Source organism: Urocitellus parryii, chromosome 15, assembly GCF_045843805.1.
Source record: "Urocitellus parryii isolate mUroPar1 chromosome 15, mUroPar1.hap1, whole genome shotgun sequence".
NCBI lineage: Eukaryota > Metazoa > Chordata > Mammalia > Rodentia > Sciuridae > Urocitellus > Urocitellus parryii.
Window position 1 is genome coordinate 4,993,187 of NC_135545.1, and position 20,526 is coordinate 5,013,712.

Here is a 20,526-nt window from a genome sequence, read left to right on the forward strand (position 1 = left end):
AACAGATGGTGAAGGGCTTTCCTATGTCCCCTGCACATTCATACCCTGCTCCACTATCAGATTCCTATGCCACAGTGAATTCACTATAATGAGAAGATATCCCACATGAAAAAATAGAAAGCTCTTACAGGTAGTACTAGAAACCTGAAGTAATCCCATACACTATTTCCTTTTCACAATATAGAGAAATGGCCTCATTATCCTTGAATTCTTAGGCTTTCATGATTGCTACAATTACTCTCTCTGTTAGCTGCACCATGCTGAGAGTCAGAAAAAATTTTCTGCCTGAACAGTCACCATCAGCTCTCTCTCTGCACAGGATTAAGAAGATTCCTGTGAGCTCCTCCTACTCCACACACAGGCAAAGAGATACTATGAGTTTGGACCTAGAAATCATGAAGATTTAGTGTAGACTTCCTGTGAGGGAAACTGAGCAGCTGGGTGACTTTAAAACAACCTCCTTGTACACCTTGAAAATCACATTTAATTTTCACTTGGACTAAACCACAGCAATCCCTGTCAGTAAGAATCACACTTAGTTAAATTAGGATTCCTGATGGTTTGACATTTAGGCTAGGACCCATTTATCTTTGCTACCTAGAGCCATTCTTCATCAACCATTTTAATACTTGTGTGGCTCTGGCTTCTGGAGGGTTCAACCCCTTTTTGGCTGTGATCACTTACCCAGACTCTTGATGGGTCTCTTCTCATCTCATAGATGCTGCTCTCACACTCACCCTGAGTCACTCACCAGGTTCTTCCTCTCTGCCAGGCTGGTGACCTCAGTGCAGAGGCCTCTCTGACCAACATGTGTGCTGCAGGGAGGCGGCCAGCTCCTGAGATATGGATCTGTGGGTCTGTGACTTCACCTCCCCTGGGACCTGCACTTACCACTGTGCCAGCAGCAGCAATAACTGTGCAGGCTGGGGGAGCTGAGGACACTGCTGGAAACTTTCTCCCCAGGTGTCACTTATGAAAAACAATTTTAAACTTTCCTCATAACATGTCTTCAGAGGATATTTTAGTGTTTGGAGAGACTCTTACTTATCCATGATCCTGGGAGACCAACAGAGTGTAACTTGGAAAGTACTGAGGTCTGTCATATGAAGGGCTGGCAGTGAGCTTTGCATGTCTCATAGTATTTCTTCCCATCCTGGAAAATTTCTACCCCAAATCTAGTTGCTTCCTGTTCTTCATTTCAATGAACAGCACCAGATTGAAGGTATAAGCAGAGAAATGGAAAGAGAGAAAACACATAGGAAGGATATTAACACAGGTACAAGGAAAAGAAAGAATGGATGCTAGTAGTTCACCTTCAAAGTCACTGGATTCACCTGCACAAAGATGAGTGAATTCATTGGATACATTTATGTAATTGAATGTTAATTTATATTCTACTTTGTGAATAAATATACCCTGCCAATATTGACCTCCACTACTGACAGGTGGGAGGAACAGAACAATATCCATCAAACAAAATGAAATAAAATTCTCCTTCAACAATGACATCAGCAGGATCAGTTTGACTTGTGTGAGCCAATATTTCTGTAATATCAAAACTAATATTAATATTGCTAATTAATATTAGTAACATTTATTTTAAATTACTTATATTGGTATTAATCATACCAATATTAATTCAGTACCCCCAAGTGGTGACCACAGCACAGGAGCCCTTTCATTACTGTACTTTCTCCAGCCCTGCAAGGACAGTGTATACACTGAGGCACCTGAACTAATGCTGTGAGATTTATCATCCAGGTGAAAACCTGTGATGTGAACACAGGTGGGTTTTGGGCACTGACACTCAATGGGAGTTATATTGAAGTAGTTAAAAGAATAAGGACATGAGGAAAGGGTGGACAGGGAAACAATCCTGAATTGGGTGTTGAGAAGGCTGAGAGTTGACCTTCGACATTTGGTTGTGTGGGGCCCAAGGGCCCTGGGGTGGACTGAGGAAATGGAGTTGACAGTGGATAAAAGAGAAGACAGAGCTCTGATGATGAGTCTTGTTGGGTTAATGGAAGGCAGAAGGGCTGTTCTGAGGCCACTAGGAGAGATATCACTGAGGAATGAACATTAAATATGTCACAACAGAGCTGTGTAGAGGTTGGGTATGGAATGGATTCATGGCTCTGAGGGATGGGGGAGGTTCCATGTGTGACTACAGCTCATGGTGAGGAGCCAAGCCTCCCCGAATAGTAGGGAAACATGTGTTCAGACTCATCCCTGCTTATGGAGTGAGACTTACAACTGAATTTTTGTACATTTGTGGTGTACATGAGGAATTCACATGGGTAAATACTATGGAATTATTACTGAAAACCAGTTAATTTACCTACCTATCATGCAATATATCTAACTTGTGTGGGGAACATTGAATATCTCTCAGCAAATTTCAAGAACACAACCTTGTCTTGCTAACTGCAGTTTCTATGTTGTACAGCAGATCCCAGAGTTCATTCATTTGGCAATAGAACTCTGTGCACTTCCAACCAGCTCCCCCTGTCTGTCACTACCCACCTCTTTACAATACTCATTCCTGTGGGAAGCCATTCTAACACGTGATTGGGTGACTCCCGTTAAGGGCCTAAGGCACTTTGGCTATGTCAAAGCTTTCCTGACCCTTTCCTCATGAGAGAGCCCATCTGTGTGGGGGTGTGCCTGACCACTGACCCCGGGGACCCAATCACTGACCCTGACCTTGGAGTGTAGCTCCCTCTCAGCCTTCATTGGATGGAATTCTCCCCTGAATCTCTTGTTCCCCAATAAAAGGCTACTCCAGGCATGTTCACTCTCTCTCTCCTGCTAGCCCTGAGTAATCCTTGCTGCCCTGCTGGGTGGCTAGAGGAGCGAACCAGAGAGGGGAGCCGTCTCGGACCCAGCAATAGAAATAAGGTAACTGAGTCTGTATGTTTTATTTCTTTCTTTTCTAACTAACTTTATGCCTAGAACCTCATTAATGAAACCATTGCGCAGGTCGCGTGGTAGACATTCCACTCTGTTTCTGTGAAGTTTACTCTTTTAGAAGCCACATGGGTGAGATCAAACAGTATCTTTTATATTGTTTGTTTGTTTTGCCAGTGCTGGGGATTGTGCATCTGAGACAAGCACTCTACCAACTGAGCTATACCCCAGCCCTTCCAACAGTATTCTTATTTGCCACTTCCATGCTGCCCTCCAGGATCATTGCTCAGCACAGTAGCAGGATTTCCCTGGGTAGAAGGCTCAGTACCTTTCCCCTGAGTGTTGATGGACACACCACCTCACCTACACACCTGCAAACTCTGGTGGACAGCAGCCAGTGGGATTGCTGCCCCACAGGTGAGTTTTACTCTACATTTTCAGAGGCATCCTCCTGCACTTTTCCATAATGGGGTGCAGGTTACCTGATCTCCCACATAATCTGCCCAAGGTTGACTTGCCCCATATTCCTGCCAACACTTGTTTTCTCTGGTCTTTTTCATATTAACCATCCCAACACTTGTGGGGTAATATCTCCTTGTATTTTTGTGCATTTTACACATTAGTCTCTATAAGCAAAATTGACATATATGCTGGCCACTCTGACTTCTCTAAAACTACATCTACTCACATACTTTGCCCAATTTAAAAATGATAAATTTTACTGTGAATGTTAAAATAGAAAACAGGACACCATAAATATAGCAAAATGGTCACTAGAATAGAACAAACTCATCCAAAGGCTCTCATAAATACACATGTCAAGAACAATAATCATGTGATTATGTGGTAAAAATCCTATTCAGAATACAGAAACTCTAACATAGTCAGTATATTATACCTGAAATTGTCTTAACTGCTCACCCTGTTTACTACTGTAGATTTTTACCTACAGCCATGTGTATATAAATATTCATATGAACTCAATAGAAAGCATAACCAACAGACTACATCACTTGGAAGAAAGAACATCAGATAATGAATACAAAGTATACAATCTGGAAAATAAAGTTGATCACAGTGAAGAAAGTTAGAAACCATGAATAGAAAGAACATACAAGAATTATGAGACAGCATCAAAAGACAAAATCTAAGAGTTATTGGGATAGAGGAAGACACAGAGTTTTAAACCAATGGAATGCACAATCTCTTCAATGTGATAATATCAGAGAATTTCTGAAGCATAAAGAACAAACTGGAAAACCAAACACAAGAGACTTACAGTTCACCAAATGAACAAAATATAACAGACATTCCTTTATGTATAAATGCACATTATAATAAAAATCCCTAACATACAGAATAAGAATAAAATCTTAAAAGCCACAGAGAGAGGAATCAGGTCACATATAGGGGAAGACCAATTCATATCCCAGCAGATTTTTCAACCCAGATCCTCAAAGCCAGGAGAACACAGAACAACATATACCAAGCTCTGAAAGAAAATGGATGCAACCAAGAATCTTTTATCCAGCAAAACTGAACTTTAGATTTGATGATGAAATCAAAACATTCCATGATAAACAAAAGTTAAAAGAATTTATAACTAGAAAGCCTATACTTCAGAATAACGTCAGTAAAATATTGCAAGAAGAAGAAATGAAAAAAATGATGAACATCAGCAGATGGGGGGATTACAGTAAAGGAAAATCTAATCAGAGGAGAAACCAGATCACATTAAATACCAAAAATAAACAAAAATGGCTGGGAATGTGAATCGTGACTCAATAATAATCCTGAATGTTAATGGCCTAAACTCACCAATCAAAAGACAAAGACTAGCAGATTAGATTTTAAAAAGTCCAAGAGACTCCTCTCATAGGAAAAGCTATTCACAGACTGAAGGTGAAGGGTTGGTAAAAATCATACCACTCACCTGAACTGTGGAAGCAAGCAGGGGTTTCCATCCTCATATCAAATAAAGTAGACTTCAAAGTAGTCAATCAAAAAGGATAAAGGGGGACACTACATAGTGCTCAAGGGAACCACACACCACCAAGACTTAACAATTATAAATATATATGCCCCAAATAATGGAGAATCTACATTCATCAAACAAACTCTTCTCAAGTTCAAGAGTCAAATCGACCCCAACACAGAATTTTGGGTGATTTTAACCCACCTCTTTCATCACTACATAGATCTTCCAAACAAAAGTTGAACAAAAAAAACTATAGAACTCAATAATACAATCAATAACTTAGACTTAAATGACATATGTAGAATATTTCATCCTTACTTAAGAGAATATATTTTCTTCTCAGCAGCACATGGATCCTTCTCTAAAATAGAACATATACTATGCCACAAAGAATCTCTTAGCAAATATAAAAAGTAAAGACACTACCCTGCATTCTATCAGATCATAATGGAATGAAATTAGAAATCAATGATAAAATAAGAAATACAATACACTGCAACACTTGGAGACTAAATAATATGCTACTAAATGAACAATGGGTTGTAGAAGACATCAAGAAGGGGATTTTTAAAAATTAGAGGTAATACAACATATCAAAATCTCTGGGACATTATGAAAACAGTTCTAAGATGAAAGTTCATTGCATGGAGTACATTTCTTTTTTTTATTTTTATTGTTGGTAGTTCAAAACATTACACAGTTCTTAATATATCATATTTCACAGTTTGATTCAAAAATGGGGTTATGAACTCCCATTTTTACCCCGTATACAGATTGCTGTATCACATCAGTTACACTTCCATTGATTTACATATTGTCATTCTAGTGTCTGATGTATTCTGCTGTCTATCCTATTCTCTACTATCCCCCCTCCCCTCCCCTACCCTCCCCTCCCCTCCCCTACCCTCCCCTCCCCTCCCCTACCCTCCCCTCTTCTCTCTCTACCCCTTCTACTGTAAATCATTTCTTCCACTTGTATTATTCTTCTCTTACCCCGCCTTTCCTCTTATATGTAATTTTGTATAACCCTGAGGATCAACTTCCATTTTCATGCAATTTCCCTTCTCTCTCCCTTTCCCTCCCACCTCTCATCCCTGTTTAATGTTAATCTTCTTCTCTAGCTCTTCGTCCCTACCCTGTCCTTAGTTACTCCCCTTATATCAATGAAGTCATTTGGCATTTGTTTTTTAAGGATTGGCTAGCTTCACTTAGCATAATCTGCTCTAATGCCATCCATTTCCCTCCAAATTCTATGATTTTGCCGTTTCTTAATGCAGAGTAATACTCCATTGTGTATAAATGCCACATTTTTTTTATCCATTCATCTATTGAAGGACATCTAGGTTGGTTCCACAATCTTGCTATCGTGAATTGTGCTGCTATGAACATCGATGTAGCAGTGTCCCTGTAACATGCTCTTATTAGGTCTTTAGGGAATAGACCGAGAAGGGGAATAGCTGGGTCAAATGGTGGTTCCATTCCCAACTTTCCAAGAAATCTCCATACTGCTTTCCAAATTGGCTGCACCAATTTGCAGTCCCACCAACAATGAACAAGTGTACCCTTTTCCCCACATCCTCTCCAGCACTTGTTGGACTTCCTAGTGGGTGCCAATCTTACTGGAGTGAGATGGTATCTTAGGGTGGTTTTGATTTGCATTTCTCTGACTACTAGCGATGTTGAGCATTTTTTCATGTACTTATTGATTGATTGTATGTCCTCCTCTGAGAAGTGTCTGTTCAGGTCCTTGGCCCATTTGTTGATTGGGTTATTTGTTATCTTATTGTCTAATTTTTTGAGTTCTTTGTATACTCTGGATATTAGGGCTCTATCTGAAGTGTGAGGAGTAAAGATTTGTTCCCAGGATGTAGGCTCCCTGTTTACCTCTCTTATTGTTTCTTTTGCTGAGAAAAAAACTATTTAGTTTGAGTAAGTCCCATTTGTTGATTCTAGTTGTTAACTCTTGTGCTATGGGTGTCCTATTGAGGAATTTGGAGCCCGATCCCACAGTATTTAGATCATAGCCAACTTTTTCTTCTATCAGATGCCGCGTCTCTGATTTAATATCAAGCTCCTTGATCCATTTTGAGTTAACTTTTGTGCATGGTGAGAGAAAGGGATTCAATTTAATTTTGTTGCATATGGATTTCCAGTTTTCCCAGCACCATTTGTTGAAGATGCTATCCTTCCTCCATTGCATGCTTTTAGCCTCTTTATCAAATATAAGATAGTTGTAGTTTTGTGGATTGGTTTCTGTGTCCTCTATTCTGTACCATTGGTCCACCCTCCTGTTTTGGTACCAATACCATGCTGTTTTGGTTACTATTGCTCTACAGTATAGTTTGAAGTCTGGTATTGCTATACCACCTGATTCACACTTTCCTGCTTAGCATTGTTTCTGCTATTCTGGGTCTTTTATTTTTCCATATGAATTTCATGATTGTTTTATCTATTTCTACAAGAAATGCTGTTGGGATTTTGATTGGCATTGCATTGAACTTATAGAGAACTTTTGGTAATATCGCCATTTTGATGATGTTAGTTCTGCCTATCCATGAACAGGGCATATTTTTCTATCTTCTAAGGTCTTCTTCTATATCTCTCTTTAGGGTTCTGTAGTTTTCATTGAATAAGCCTTTCACCTCTTTTGTTAGGTTGATTTCCAAGTATTTTATTATTTTTGAGGATATTGTGAATGGAGTGGTTGTCCTTATTTCCATTTCAGAGGATTTGTCGCTGATATACAGGAATGCCTTTGATTATGCGTGTTGACTTTATATCCTGCCACTTTGCTGAACTCATTTATTAGTTCTAGTAGTTTCTTTGTAGACCCTTTTGGGTCTGCTAGGTATAGAATCATGTCATCCACAAATAGTGATAATTTAAGTTCTTCTTCTCCTATTTTTATGCCTTTAATTTCTTTCGTCTGTCTAATTTCTCTGGCCAATGTTTCAAGAACTATGTTGAACAGAAGTGGTGAGAGAGGGCATCCCTGTCTTGTTCCAGATTTTAGAGGGAATGCCTTCAATTTTTCTTCGTTCATAATGATGCTAGCCTGAGGCTTAGCATAGATAGCTTTTACAATATTGAGGTATGATCCTGTTATCCCTATTTTTTCTAGTCTTTTGAACATAAAGGGATGCTGTACTTTGTCGAATGCTTTTTCTGCATCTATCGAGATGATCATATGCTTTTTATCTTCAAGACTATTAATGTGGTGAATAACATTTATTGATTTCTGTATAGTGAACCAGCCTTGCATCCCAGCGATGAATCCTACTTGATCATGATGTATGATGTTTTTGATATGTTTCTGTATCCGATTTGCCAGAATTTTATTGAGGATTTTTGCATCTAGGTTCATTAGAGATATTGGTCTGTAGTTTTCTTTCTTTGAAGTGTCTTTGTCTGGTTTAGGAATCAGGGTGATGTTGGCCTCGTAGAATGAATCTAGAAGTTCTCTCTCTTTTTCTATTTCCTGAAATAGCTTGAAAAGTATTGGTATTAGTTCTTCATTAAAGGTTTCATAAAACTCTGCTGTATACCCATCCAGTCCTGGGCTTTTTTTAGTTGGTATTCTTTTGATGGCTTCTTCTATTTCCTCAATTGATATTGGTCTGTTTAGGTTGTGTATATCCTCCTGACTCAATCTGGGCAGATCATATGGCCTAAGAAATTTATCAATGCCTTCACTATCTTCTATTTTATTGGAGTATAAGGATTCAAAATAATTTCTAATTATCTTCTGTATTTCTGTAGTGTCTGTTGTGATATTGCCTCTTTCATCCCGAATGCTAGTAATTTGAGTTCTCTCTCTTCTTTTCTTCATTAGCATGGCTAAGGGTCTGTCGATTTTATTTATTTTTTCAAAGAACCAACTTTTAGTTTTGTCAATTTTTTCAATTGTTTCATTGTTTCAATTTCATTAATTTCAGCTCTGATTTCAATTATTTCTTGCCTTCTACTTCTTTTGCTGTTCTTTTGCTCTTCTTTTTCTAGGATTTTGAGATGAAGTATGAGATCATTTATTTGTTGGTTTTTTCTTTTTTTAAGGAATGAACTCCAGGCAATGAATTTTCCTCTTAGAACTGCTTTCAATGTGTCCCATAGATTCCGATATGTTGTGTCTGTGTTTTCATTTAACTCTAAGAATTTTTTCATTTCCTCCTTGATTTCTTCTAAAACCCATTGATCATTCAGTAACCTATTGTTCATTCTCCACGTGATGCAGGATTTTTCCTTCCTTCTTTTATCGTTGATTTTCAGTTTCATTCCATTATGATCAGATAAGATGCATGGTATTATCTCTACTCCTTTATATTGTCTAAGAGTTGCCCTGTGACATACTATATGATCTATTTTTGAGAAGGATCCATGTGATGCTGAGAAAAAAGTGTAACTGCTTGATGTTGGATGGTATATTCTATATATGTCAATTAAGTCTAGGTTGTTAATTGTGTTATTGAGTTCTATAGTTTCCTTATTCAACTTTTGTTTGGAAGATCTGCCCAGTGGTGAGAGAGGTGTGTTGAAATCTCCCATGATTATTGTATGGTGATCTACTAGACTCTTGAACTTGAGAAGAGTTTGCTTGATGAACATAGCAGCACCGTTGTTTGGGGCATATATATTTATGATTGTTATGTCTTGTTGGTGTATGGTTCCCTTGAGCAGTATGTAGTGTCCCTCTTTATCCCTTTTGATTAACTTTGGCTTGAAATCTATTTTATTTGATATGAGTATGGACTCTCCTGCTTGTTTCCAAGGTCCATATGAGTGATATGATTTTTCCTAACCTTTCACCTTCAGTCTATGTATATCTTTTCCTATCAAATGCATCTCCTGTAGGCAGCATATTGTTGGGTCTTGTTTTGTGATCCATTCAACTAGCCTGTGTCTCTTAATTGGTGAGTTTAAGCCATTAACATTTAGGGTTATTATTGAGATATGGTTTGTTCTTCCAGCCATATTTGTTTATTAATGTTACTAAACCTGATTTGTTTTCCTCTTTGATTATTTTCCCCCCTTTACTGTCCTACCTCCCACTGTTGGTTTTCATTGTTATTTTCCATTTCCTCTTCCTGTAATGTTTTGCCAAGGATTTTTTGAAGAGATGGTTTTCTAGCTACAAATTCTTTTAACTTTTGTTTATTGTGGAAGGTTTTAATTTCATCTTCCATCCTGAAGCTTAATTTCGCTGGATACACGATTCTTGGTTGGAACCCATTTTCTTTCAGTGTTTGAAATATGTTATTCCAGAATCTTCTAGCTTTCAGAGTCTGTGTTGAAAGATCAGCTGTTATCCTGATTGGTTTACCCCTAAATGTAATCTGCTTCCTTTCTCTTGTAGCTTTTAAAATTCTCTCCTTTTTCTGTATGTTGGGCATCTTCATTATAATGTGTCTAGGTGTGGATCTCTTATGGTTTTGCACGTTCGGCGTCCTGTAGGCTTCTAGGATTTGGGATTCTGTCTCATTCTTCAAGTCTGGGAAGTTTTCTCGTATTATTTCATTGAATAGATTGTTTATTCCTTTGGTTTGGAGCTCTATGCCTTCCTGTATCCCAATGACTCTTAAGTTTGGTCTCTTTATGTTATCCCATATTTCTTGAATGTTCTGCTCATGGTTTCTTAATGGTCTTGCTGAGCTGTCTATGTTCTTTTCAAGTTGAAATACTTTGTCTTCGTTGTCCGATGTTCTATCTTCTAAGTGTTCTACTCTGCTGGTAGTATTCTCAATTGAATTTTTAAGTTGGTTTATTGCTTTCTGCATTTCTAGGATTTCTATTTGTTTGTTTTTTATTACCTCTATCTCCCTGTGTAATTGATCTTTTGCTTCTTGGATTTGTTTGTGTAATTCATTGTCAAAGTGATCTTTCATTGTCTGATTTTGCTGTCTCATGTCTTCCTTGAGACTCCAAATCATCTGAAGCATGTATATCCTGAATTCTTTGTCTGACATTCCATCTGTTGCAGCTATTACCTCTTCCAGAGTTGAGTTGACCTGCATTGCTTGTGGTCCTTTCTTTCCTTGTCTTTTCATACTGCTCACGTTTCTTTCTGCTTGGTGAAACTGTTGTGTTTTTGAAATTTTCCCTCTATTTATTTATATTGCTCTTGTATAGTTGAAAAAACTCCCTTGCAGGGCAGGTAGTGGCTGTGATCCTCCTCCAATTGGGGTGATCTGTCTAACACGCTGCAGGCCGCTAGGTCTGCTGTGCCGGTCGGTCGCAGGTCCGCCTCCCCTGCAGATGCGTGGGGCAGCTCTGTCACTCTGCAGGTTGCTGGGCCTGATCTGCCGGTGGTCACAGTTCCGCCTACCTTGCAGGCACTGGGGGAGGGGCGGGCCTGCCCCTCAGCAGGCCACTGGACCTGTTCTGCTGGTGGGTCGCAGGTCTGCATACCCTGGAGGCGCGTGGGGCAGCTCTGTCACTCCGCAGGTTGCTGGGCCTGATCTGCCGGTGGTCAGAGTTCCGCCTAACTTGCAGGCACGGAGGGAGGGGGCGGGCCTGCCCCTCAGCAGGCCGCTGGACCTGCTCTGCTGGTGGGTTCCAGGTCCACCTACCCTGCAGGTGCACGGGGCAGCTCTGGAGTTCATTTCTTAAAAGAAAAAGTCAACAAATTAATGACCTCAGACTGTATCTCAAAGCCCTAGTAAAAGAAGAACAAATCAGCAGCAAAAGCAGTAGAAGGAAACAAATAATTAAAATTAGAGCTGAAATCAATGAAATTGAAACAGAAGAAACAATTGAAAAAAATGACAAAACAAAAAGTTGGTTCTTTGAAAAAATTAATAAAATTGATAGACCCTTAGCCATGCTAACGAAGAGAAGGAGAGAAGTCAAATTACCAGCATCCGTGATGAAAAAGGTAATATCACAACAGACACTACAGAAATACAGAGGATAATCAAAAATTATTTTGAAATCTTATACTCCAATAAAATAGAAGACATTGAAGGCATCAATAAAGTAGCATGATATAAAATTAACACCCATAAACCAATCACATTCCTATACATCACTGATGAATCAAACAGAAAGATAAAATAGGAAAACCACCCCATTTACAATAGCCTCAAAGGAAATTTGGGAATCGAACTAACCGAAGAGGTGAACAACCTCTGCAGTGAAAACTACAGAAGGCTAAAAAGAAAGACATTTTAAAAGAGTGTAAGTAAAATAAAAAGAGACCCAGAGACAAGATGCAGAGGCAGGAAAGATGGCTTCTCATAAAAGCGGCCTCGTTTATTTATACCAATAGGTTACACCAGGTCATTAGAGCCATAACTACATTATTGTTTATTGTGTCATCAGCTAGGTTACAGAGTTAGCAACAGTGTGCAGCTTATTCCTCAGTTACACACTATAGTTGCAATATACAATGTTAGGAGCTTTGTGTAGCTCTCAAGAAAGTCCATTGTTTTAAGTAATGTTAGTGGGCAGGTCCAGTAGGAACAGAGCTTGGTGAAGCATTTGTAGATATCTAGAAAGTCCCTTGATTCCCAGGAGCTATGTGCCTGAGTCAAGGATGAGGCTGATGAGACTCTTGCACAGAGCCTCCTCATGTGGGGCATTGCTACAGCAGCCAGGCATCCCGTGCCTTTGCACAGAAGCTTTCCTAGCCACCAACCATGCCACAGTCATGAAGCTATCAGAGACCTCAATCCCAAACACAGAACCCCTACAGCAGACCTTAGAAGATGGAAAGATCTCCCATGTTCTTGGATAGTCAGATTCAATACTGTCACAATGGCACTCCTATAAAAAGCATTATACATACTTAATGCAATTCTCGTTAAAATTCCAATGTCATTCTTAATAGAAATAAAAAAGTGATTAAATTCATTTGGAAATATATAGAGGCCCGTAATAGTCAAAACAATTCTCAGTGAGAAAAGTAAAGCAACAGGCAAAACAATAGCAGACCTGAAAGTATGTTACAGAGCTACAGTAACAAAAATGGCATGATATTGGCACCAAAACAGCCATGAAGACCAGGGGTACAGAAGAGAAGACACAGAGTCAAACCCACATAAATATAGTTATCTCATACTTGACAAAGTCACCATAAACATACATTGGAAAAAATCCTCTTCAACAAACAGTGCTGGGGAAAACTGGAAATTTGATGTACCAAAAAGAAATTAGATCACTATTTCTTACCCTGACCAAAACAAATCAAAATAAACCAAGGACCCAGGCATTGGACCAGAGACCCTGCATGTATGAGAATAATAACTAGGCCCAAATCTCCATCATGTTGGCTTAGGAACTGAATTCCTCAACAAGAATCCTAAAGCACAAAAAGTAAAATCATGAGTAAATAAATTGGATTGTATCAAACTAAAACATTTCTTCACAGCAAAGGAAACAATCGAGCATGTGAAAAGAGAGCGTACAGAAGGAGATTAAATCTTGGCCCTGTGCATCTCAGAGTATTAATCTTCAAGATGTAAAGAGAACTCAAAAAATGGAACACCAAAAAAATAAAAAGGAAAACCCAATCAATACATGGGAATCAGAACTGAACAAATACTACAGAGAAGAAGAAATATGATCAGTCAGCAAATATACTTAAAAAATGTTCAACATCTCTAGCAAATACAGAAATGCAAATTAAAACTTCCCCAAGATTCATCTCACACCAGTCAGAATGGCAATTATGCAGAATATAAGTAACAATAAATGTTGGTGAGAATGTGGGGGAAAAGATACACTCATACATTGCTGGTGGGTCTGCAGATTGGTGCCAGCACCCGGGAAAGCAGTATGGAGATTCCTTAGAAACCTTGGAATGGAACTTTTATTTGACCCAGTTATCTCTCTTCAATTTATACTGAAATGACTTAAAACCAGAATACTATACTGACACAGCCACATCAATTTTCATAGTAGCTTAATTCACATTAGCCAAGCTATGGAACTAACCTAGTTGCCCTTCAAAAGTTGAATGGCTAAAGAAAACGTGGTGTATATAAAAACAATGGAATATCAGCCATAAAGAAGAATAAAATGATGATGTTTGCTGGTGAAGGTATGGAAATGAAGATTATCATGCTAAGTGAAATAAGCCAAACCCCACCCCCCCAAAAGATAAGGTTTTCTGTGATATGTGGATGCCAACACACAATAATGGGAGGGAGGGGGAAATACTTTGAATTAGACAAAAGGGAATGAAGGGAAGAGAAGACGGCTGGGAATAGGAAAGACAGGAGAATGAATTGCACGTAACTTTTCTATGTTCATACAGGAATACACAACCAGCATTACCCTCATCCTGTACAACCACAGGAATGCGAGTTATACTCCACGATGTACATTATGTCAAAATCCATCTACTATCCTGTGTAATTGAGAAGAACAAAAAAAAATTTAAGAGACATAAGTACCAAAACAAACTCTCAGGAATCCTGGAGTCCAGTGAGTCACACAGCCTTTTGCAGGTCCCTCATAGGTCACAGTCATTATTTCCTGAACTTTCCATAGGAAACCCTGCCAGCCTCAAGGGATCAGGCAAAAGCAACAGACTCTCACAAACTCAACACCTATTCTGAAGTTACTGACAAAGAACTCATAATTGCCTTATTAATTAGCAAGTGCGGAGAAAGTTTTTCAGCCTGGTCTGGGGCTCCCCAGGCCTGCACTGTCATTGCCTCTCCAGGTGAAGTGATAATTGCAGCCCTGAGGGGAAGTGAGGTCACAGGAGCACAGACCTTTATCTCAGGGCCCAGCTCCCTCCCTCCCTCCATGCTGGCTGTCAGGACTCACACTGAGCCCACCACGTTGCACACAGGAAGCACAGTGAGTAGTTTCTATTTCAGTTTTCTACTTCTGCAGAGTCAGTAAGGAAAACAATTCTGAGCATGTGCTTGTGTCGGCAGAGGGAAAAAACAGATTCTGGGTTAGGAAGAGATTCAGGATAAAGATAAAGAAGGAAAAGAAATAATTCCTGCACTATCAGCTCAGTAGTAAAAGGAGAAGTGTCCCTCACCTGATGCCAGTTTTCCTGGCTCCTAAAGTTATTTAATAAAATACACACTGAGGAGGTTCATAGGTGAATAATACCATCAATAGTAAATTCTGACTTAGAAGGGGTTTAAAGACTATGGTAGCAACTAATCTGCTCTTCACATTACTTTAGAAAATCATAGAATATATTTTGAAGTGTTATGATGGCTGTGTGTATAAAGCTTTCATGCCTAGAGTAAAGACTCCTTCTCGTGTACAAAAGCCCAAACCTGGGACTGTTGCTGGAATAAAAGGTGCTCTTTTCCAATTGTACATTACAATCCTCCTCGTGTGGAGAGAAATCCCTGTGTTGAGATGGCTGAGCAAAACTTCTCTCCCTGCTGGACACACAAGAGCAAGCAACATTATAAGGATGAGAATTGGACAGTAGTTGTCAGGACAAATTAATCTGGTAATTTCTCTGGTTTAATAATACTCCAATATTAATCACACACTTGATAATTTCCTTTTTATTTCAATTTATTCAATGCAGAAGAATACAATGTGCCAGCTTCTATTGACATATTTTGTGTATTGAATGTCCTCCACAAATCCTACTTACTGAAACTTTGACCATGTAGGTGTAAAATCAGTGAAGACTTTATTTTTATCCTTAACTATTTTATCAGATATTAGTACTTCATGTGCCATTGTTCAGTATCAAAGCGATATTTTATGAATAATTCATTTATAGATTCCACTACACTTTTATTCCTGCAGTTGCAACAAAATAATACTTTTTTGTGGAAATAAATCTTTGTTTAGAGGGGATTCCATTCCACCCATTGTCAAGTTAAAATACATAGTTTCCTAGCATCTGTTTTGATTCTTCATAACAATTTTTCCTCCTTTATTTGTTTTTAAATTTTTATTTGTGCATTATCATTATGCTAATACTAATGATAATACAGTATTATCATTATGATAATACTGGGGCTCATTTTGACATAATTATGCATGCATGGAATATAATTTTCTAAATTTTCAGTTCTCATTACTTCACTTTCCCTTGCCTCCACTGTCTCACACTTCCCTTGTGGAACTAAAACTTGGGCCAGTCTTGCATACATTAAATCCAACACAGACACAGGACAATCTCTGGAGGGCTGCTTGAGCATTCATCAGATTGGAATTGCTGGCATAGACGTTTGTATCTGATCCAGTAAGTGGACACCACCAGTTTTTCCACATGTTTGCACCAATTTTAACACCCATTGCTAGTTCATGAGATTCCTGAGTTATTGTCATCCTTCCCAATCATGGTATTTTCTAACATTTTACTTTAAATTCAGGTTGTTGTGTGCTTATACTGGAGAGTGCTTAAATAAAGATATTGAACTTTCCCCCCCCCCCATCGTTATTAATCATTGAATGATTTTTTTGTGTTTATGTAACTGTTGAAATCATTTGATTTTTTTACTTTTTGTGCATTCTGTAACACTAATTATCACTGGATATATTAAATTCTACATTTCTTCCTTAGCTACTAGTTTATGCATACTTCTTTAATCTTCTGTGCAAAAGTATGTGGAGTAATTCTGAAAAACATTTATTGCTGTTGGATGGAAATGGTAGCGTTTGCTTTTATGACACACAAGAAAGTGACAATTTGTTGGCTGATCCTCTAATTCTGGTGATTTTATTTGTGAGATACTGTTATAAGCATCTCCCTTCTAATTTTCTGATTAGACTTTCTCCCACTGCTGGGGTAATCTACAATTGCCTACAATATTTTCCTAACATTATTTCCACATAATTTTAAATTCTATTATACAAATGAGTACAGTTTTCTAATTTCAATTATAACACTATGATCCTCCTTTTGCTTTTACCTTATGAGGCATCCTTCTAAGATGCTTACTCACATTCTCCTTTGTTTTTTCAGACTGTGTTAGAATCAGGAAGCGCAAGTATCTGAATACTAAGAATTAGTAAGATTTTTAATTAGAAGATTTCTAAGTCCCTCACAGGTCCCAGCTCAATATTTCCTACACATACCAGGAATACACTTTCAACCTTAAGGAATCAAGGAAATGAAACAGTCTTTCCAAAACTCCTCAACATTTATTCTGAAATTACTAACAAGGACCTCATAATTGCCTTATTAATTAGCAAGTGTGGAGAAAGTTTTTCAGCCTTGTCCTGGGCTCCCCAGGCCTGCACTGTCCTTGCCTCTCCAGGTGAAGTGGTCATTGCAGCCCTGAGGGGAAGTGAGGTCACAGGAGCACAGACCTTTTTTTTTTTTTAAGAGAGAGTGAGAGAGGAGAGAGAGAGAGAGAGAGAGAGAGAGAGAGAGAGAGAGAGAGAGAGAATTTTTTTTAATATTTATTTTTTAGTTCTCGGCGGACACAACATCTTTGTTGGTATGTGGTGCTGAGGATTGAACCCGGGCCACACGCATGCCAGGCGAGCGCGCTACCACTTGAGCCACATCCCCAGCCCGAGCACAGACCTTTATCTCAGGGTGCAGCTGCCTCCCTCCCTCCATGCTGGCTGTCAGGACCTCACACTGAGCCCAGTACCTTGCACAGAAGAAGCACAGTGAGTAGTTTCTAATTCTGTCATAAAAGCTCAGTGTGTAAGAAGTTTGGGGAAGTACCCATTTCTGAAAAAGGATTTTGGGACAAGGAGATCTAGTGTCATTGTAGACAAGGAAAGGAATAATTTTTTATATTCTGAATTAGCCTGAGGCCAATACATGATGACTCCAAATAGAATGTAATAAAGTCCTCAGTGAGTGTGACTATCATTGATAATCCCAGATGTTCATAGTGAAACCTGGGTGTGGAGGTGCTGAAGCATTGTGGCAATTAAAGCACCTCTGTCCACAGACACTACATAAATCATAGAATAAATCATACATATTATTGGAGCTGTGTTTATAATGCCTTCATGCCTACAATAAAGATGAGGATTAAGGGCAGAATCACCTTATCCTGAACAGAAACCCAAACCAACATCTGTGTCCAATTCATTCAGAGGAGACAGAAATTGTGAATCACCTATGGTGTGATGCTTGTAGTGAGAATTCTTCTCCTGATGAACTTGGGAACACAACACATAATGAGTATTAAACATTGGTTGTCAGAACCAAAGGTGGCTTTTTTTGTTTCCTCTGGTTTATTAATATTTTCATTTTAATTCCAATCCCATGGAATGTATTTCTTTGTGCTTCTATTCTTAGAATGCCCAGAAATTCCTAATATCAAGACTATATTATTTATTATAAAGTGCCTTTCAAAAATCTTGCTTTCTACCAATGGTTTCATAGGTGTTGGTACACATGAGCTTTTCACCTGAGATGAATGACAACTAAATTTCTATCCTACACCATTTTATCACTAACTACAATATCATGTTTCATGGTTTAGAGACAAAGTATGATTGTTCAACTATGTACACCTTCCAGTATATTTTTGCCTCTGGAATTACAATTATTATTTATATTACCAATCTAAACATTGAGTGAGTCTTGCATTGATTGAATCCAGATGATTGACTGTGATTAGTGCACTATATTTTATTAGGATCTATAAAGTCTCATTTCTAATTCATATTGCTCTATATATTAAGTCTTTAAACCAAATACAAAGGTCATACTTGACTGAAATTTTCCCCATATTTGTTATTTATTGAATAGTGATTTTTTGTGTTTTTTGTTGGAACGTACGTAATTCTTACTTCAATTCTTTTGTGCATTCTGTATAAATTATTCCCACTTGGTACATTAATCTCCTTTGCACACATCATGTGTTGCTGTGGCAATTGATCTTAGTTTAACTAGATATAATTTGTCATTTCAACCGTATTCTTCAGGAATGTCTGCTGTTTGATGTACAATTGGTTACCAAAGAGTATAAAAATATTCTTTTGTTATTGAAAATGTTCCATTCATTTTCTTTCAGATTTAGACCAGAACTGAATCTTTATATGGTGTAGGTGGTGATTGATGTTGTCTCTTCTTCAATATGATCAGGATATTCCAGTTGATTCTGAAAAATGATTGATTTATGCATTCTGTCCACTGCTCACTTTTCATTGATTCTCCCAGGGTATCACCATCTGATCTTTAATGATTACTTATCTAAGAAAATAGAGTGGGAATTTTCCCCATCAACATATGCATCTTCTTGTCTTTGCCAATTCCCATGGCTGTTGCTGTGTTTCTCAGGATGATCTCAAACTCCTAGCTCAAGAGTTCCTCCTGCCTCAGCCTCCTGAGTCACAACTGGTGTGTATTGGTGCACACCACAGTGTCTGGCTACAAAAATTTAAACAAGTGATTTCACTCACAGAAACCAAACGGTACTGTGCTGGATGACAGAATGGCCTACAGGGACATGGCAATAGGATTGATGTTCTTATCACAAACCACAGTTGGAATTCTGGGAAATTACTTTCTTCTTTACTACTATCTAGTCCTCTCCTGCAACAAGTGCCCATTAAGGTCCAAGGATTTGATCCTCAAGCACCTGAGTATAGCCAATTCCCTTGTTATTCTCTCTAATGGAGTTCCCCAGACAATGACAGCCTTGGGGATAAAATATTTTTTGAATGATCTTGGATGCAAACTTATTTCATGTATTCAGCGAGTAGGCAGGAGTGTTTCCATTAGCATCATCTGCCTCTTGAGTATCTTCCAAAACATCACGGTCAGCCCCAGGAACTCATGTTGGAGGGATCTTAAAGTAATAGCTCCAAAGCACATTGGCTTCTCTGTATCCTTCTGCTGGTTACTTTACATGATGGTAAATTCCATGTTTCCTCTTTATGTGCTTAGCAAATGCAGTACTGAAAACACAACAGAGAAAACAGATTATGGGTATTGTTCTATTGTGGGTCGAGACAAAATCATAGAGTCATTATATGCAGCCTTATTTGTATTTCCTGAAGTTGTCTTTTCTGGGCTCATAATCTGGTCCAGTGGCTCCATGGTTCTCCTTCTGTACAGGCACAAGCAGCGGGTTTGGCACATTCACAGCATCAAAGTTTCCCCCAGATCCTGCCCTGAGTCCAGAGCCACCCAGAGAATCCTTGTCCTGGTGGGCACCTTTGTGACTTTTCATACCCTCTCCTCCCTATTAAATGCTTATATTGCCCTTTCTTCTAATCTCAATTGGTGGTTGTGGAAGATCAGTAGCATCATTTCCCTGTGTTTTCCCACTGTGAGTCCCTTTCTTATGATACATGACTCCACAGTATCCAAGGACTGTTTCAACTGGATAAAGAAGAAAAATATTTTTGACTTAAGTACATAAATTTTAAAGTTTTGTACAATGCCTAGTTTTTAGTTATACATCACCCTCACAACAGAGAAACCTGGAAGAGTCACTTTTCTTTCTATTGTAACTCTAATGGATATTGGGGTCCACAGCTGGCTGACTATGGGACACATGTCTGACTATGGGACATATATGAGCTTCATGGAGGGGATTGACCTTGTGTTCTCATCCTGATGCAACAATCCTTTGAGAGTAACCATTATTTTTGATGCTGGGGCACACTCAATAGATTCATTAAAGTGAGTTAAATCACAATTGTTAAACAAGGGTTGGACTGCTCCAAACTCTGCCAGACACAAATACAGAGGAAAAATGAGTGGTGGATATTGCTAAAGGACAATTCTTCATGTA

General features: G+C 38.6%; 1 protein-coding gene across 1 annotated transcript; it reads left to right on the forward strand.

Moving 5' to 3' along the window:
* The first annotated feature begins 19,218 nt into the window (after positions 1-19,218).
* On the forward strand, positions 19,219-20,151 carry LOC144250489 (vomeronasal type-1 receptor 4-like). Its single transcript, XM_077793324.1, has one exon. The coding sequence runs from the start codon at positions 19,219-19,221 to the stop codon at positions 20,149-20,151; it is 933 nt and encodes a 310-aa protein (XP_077649450.1).
* The last annotated feature ends 375 nt before the right edge of the window (positions 20,152-20,526 follow it).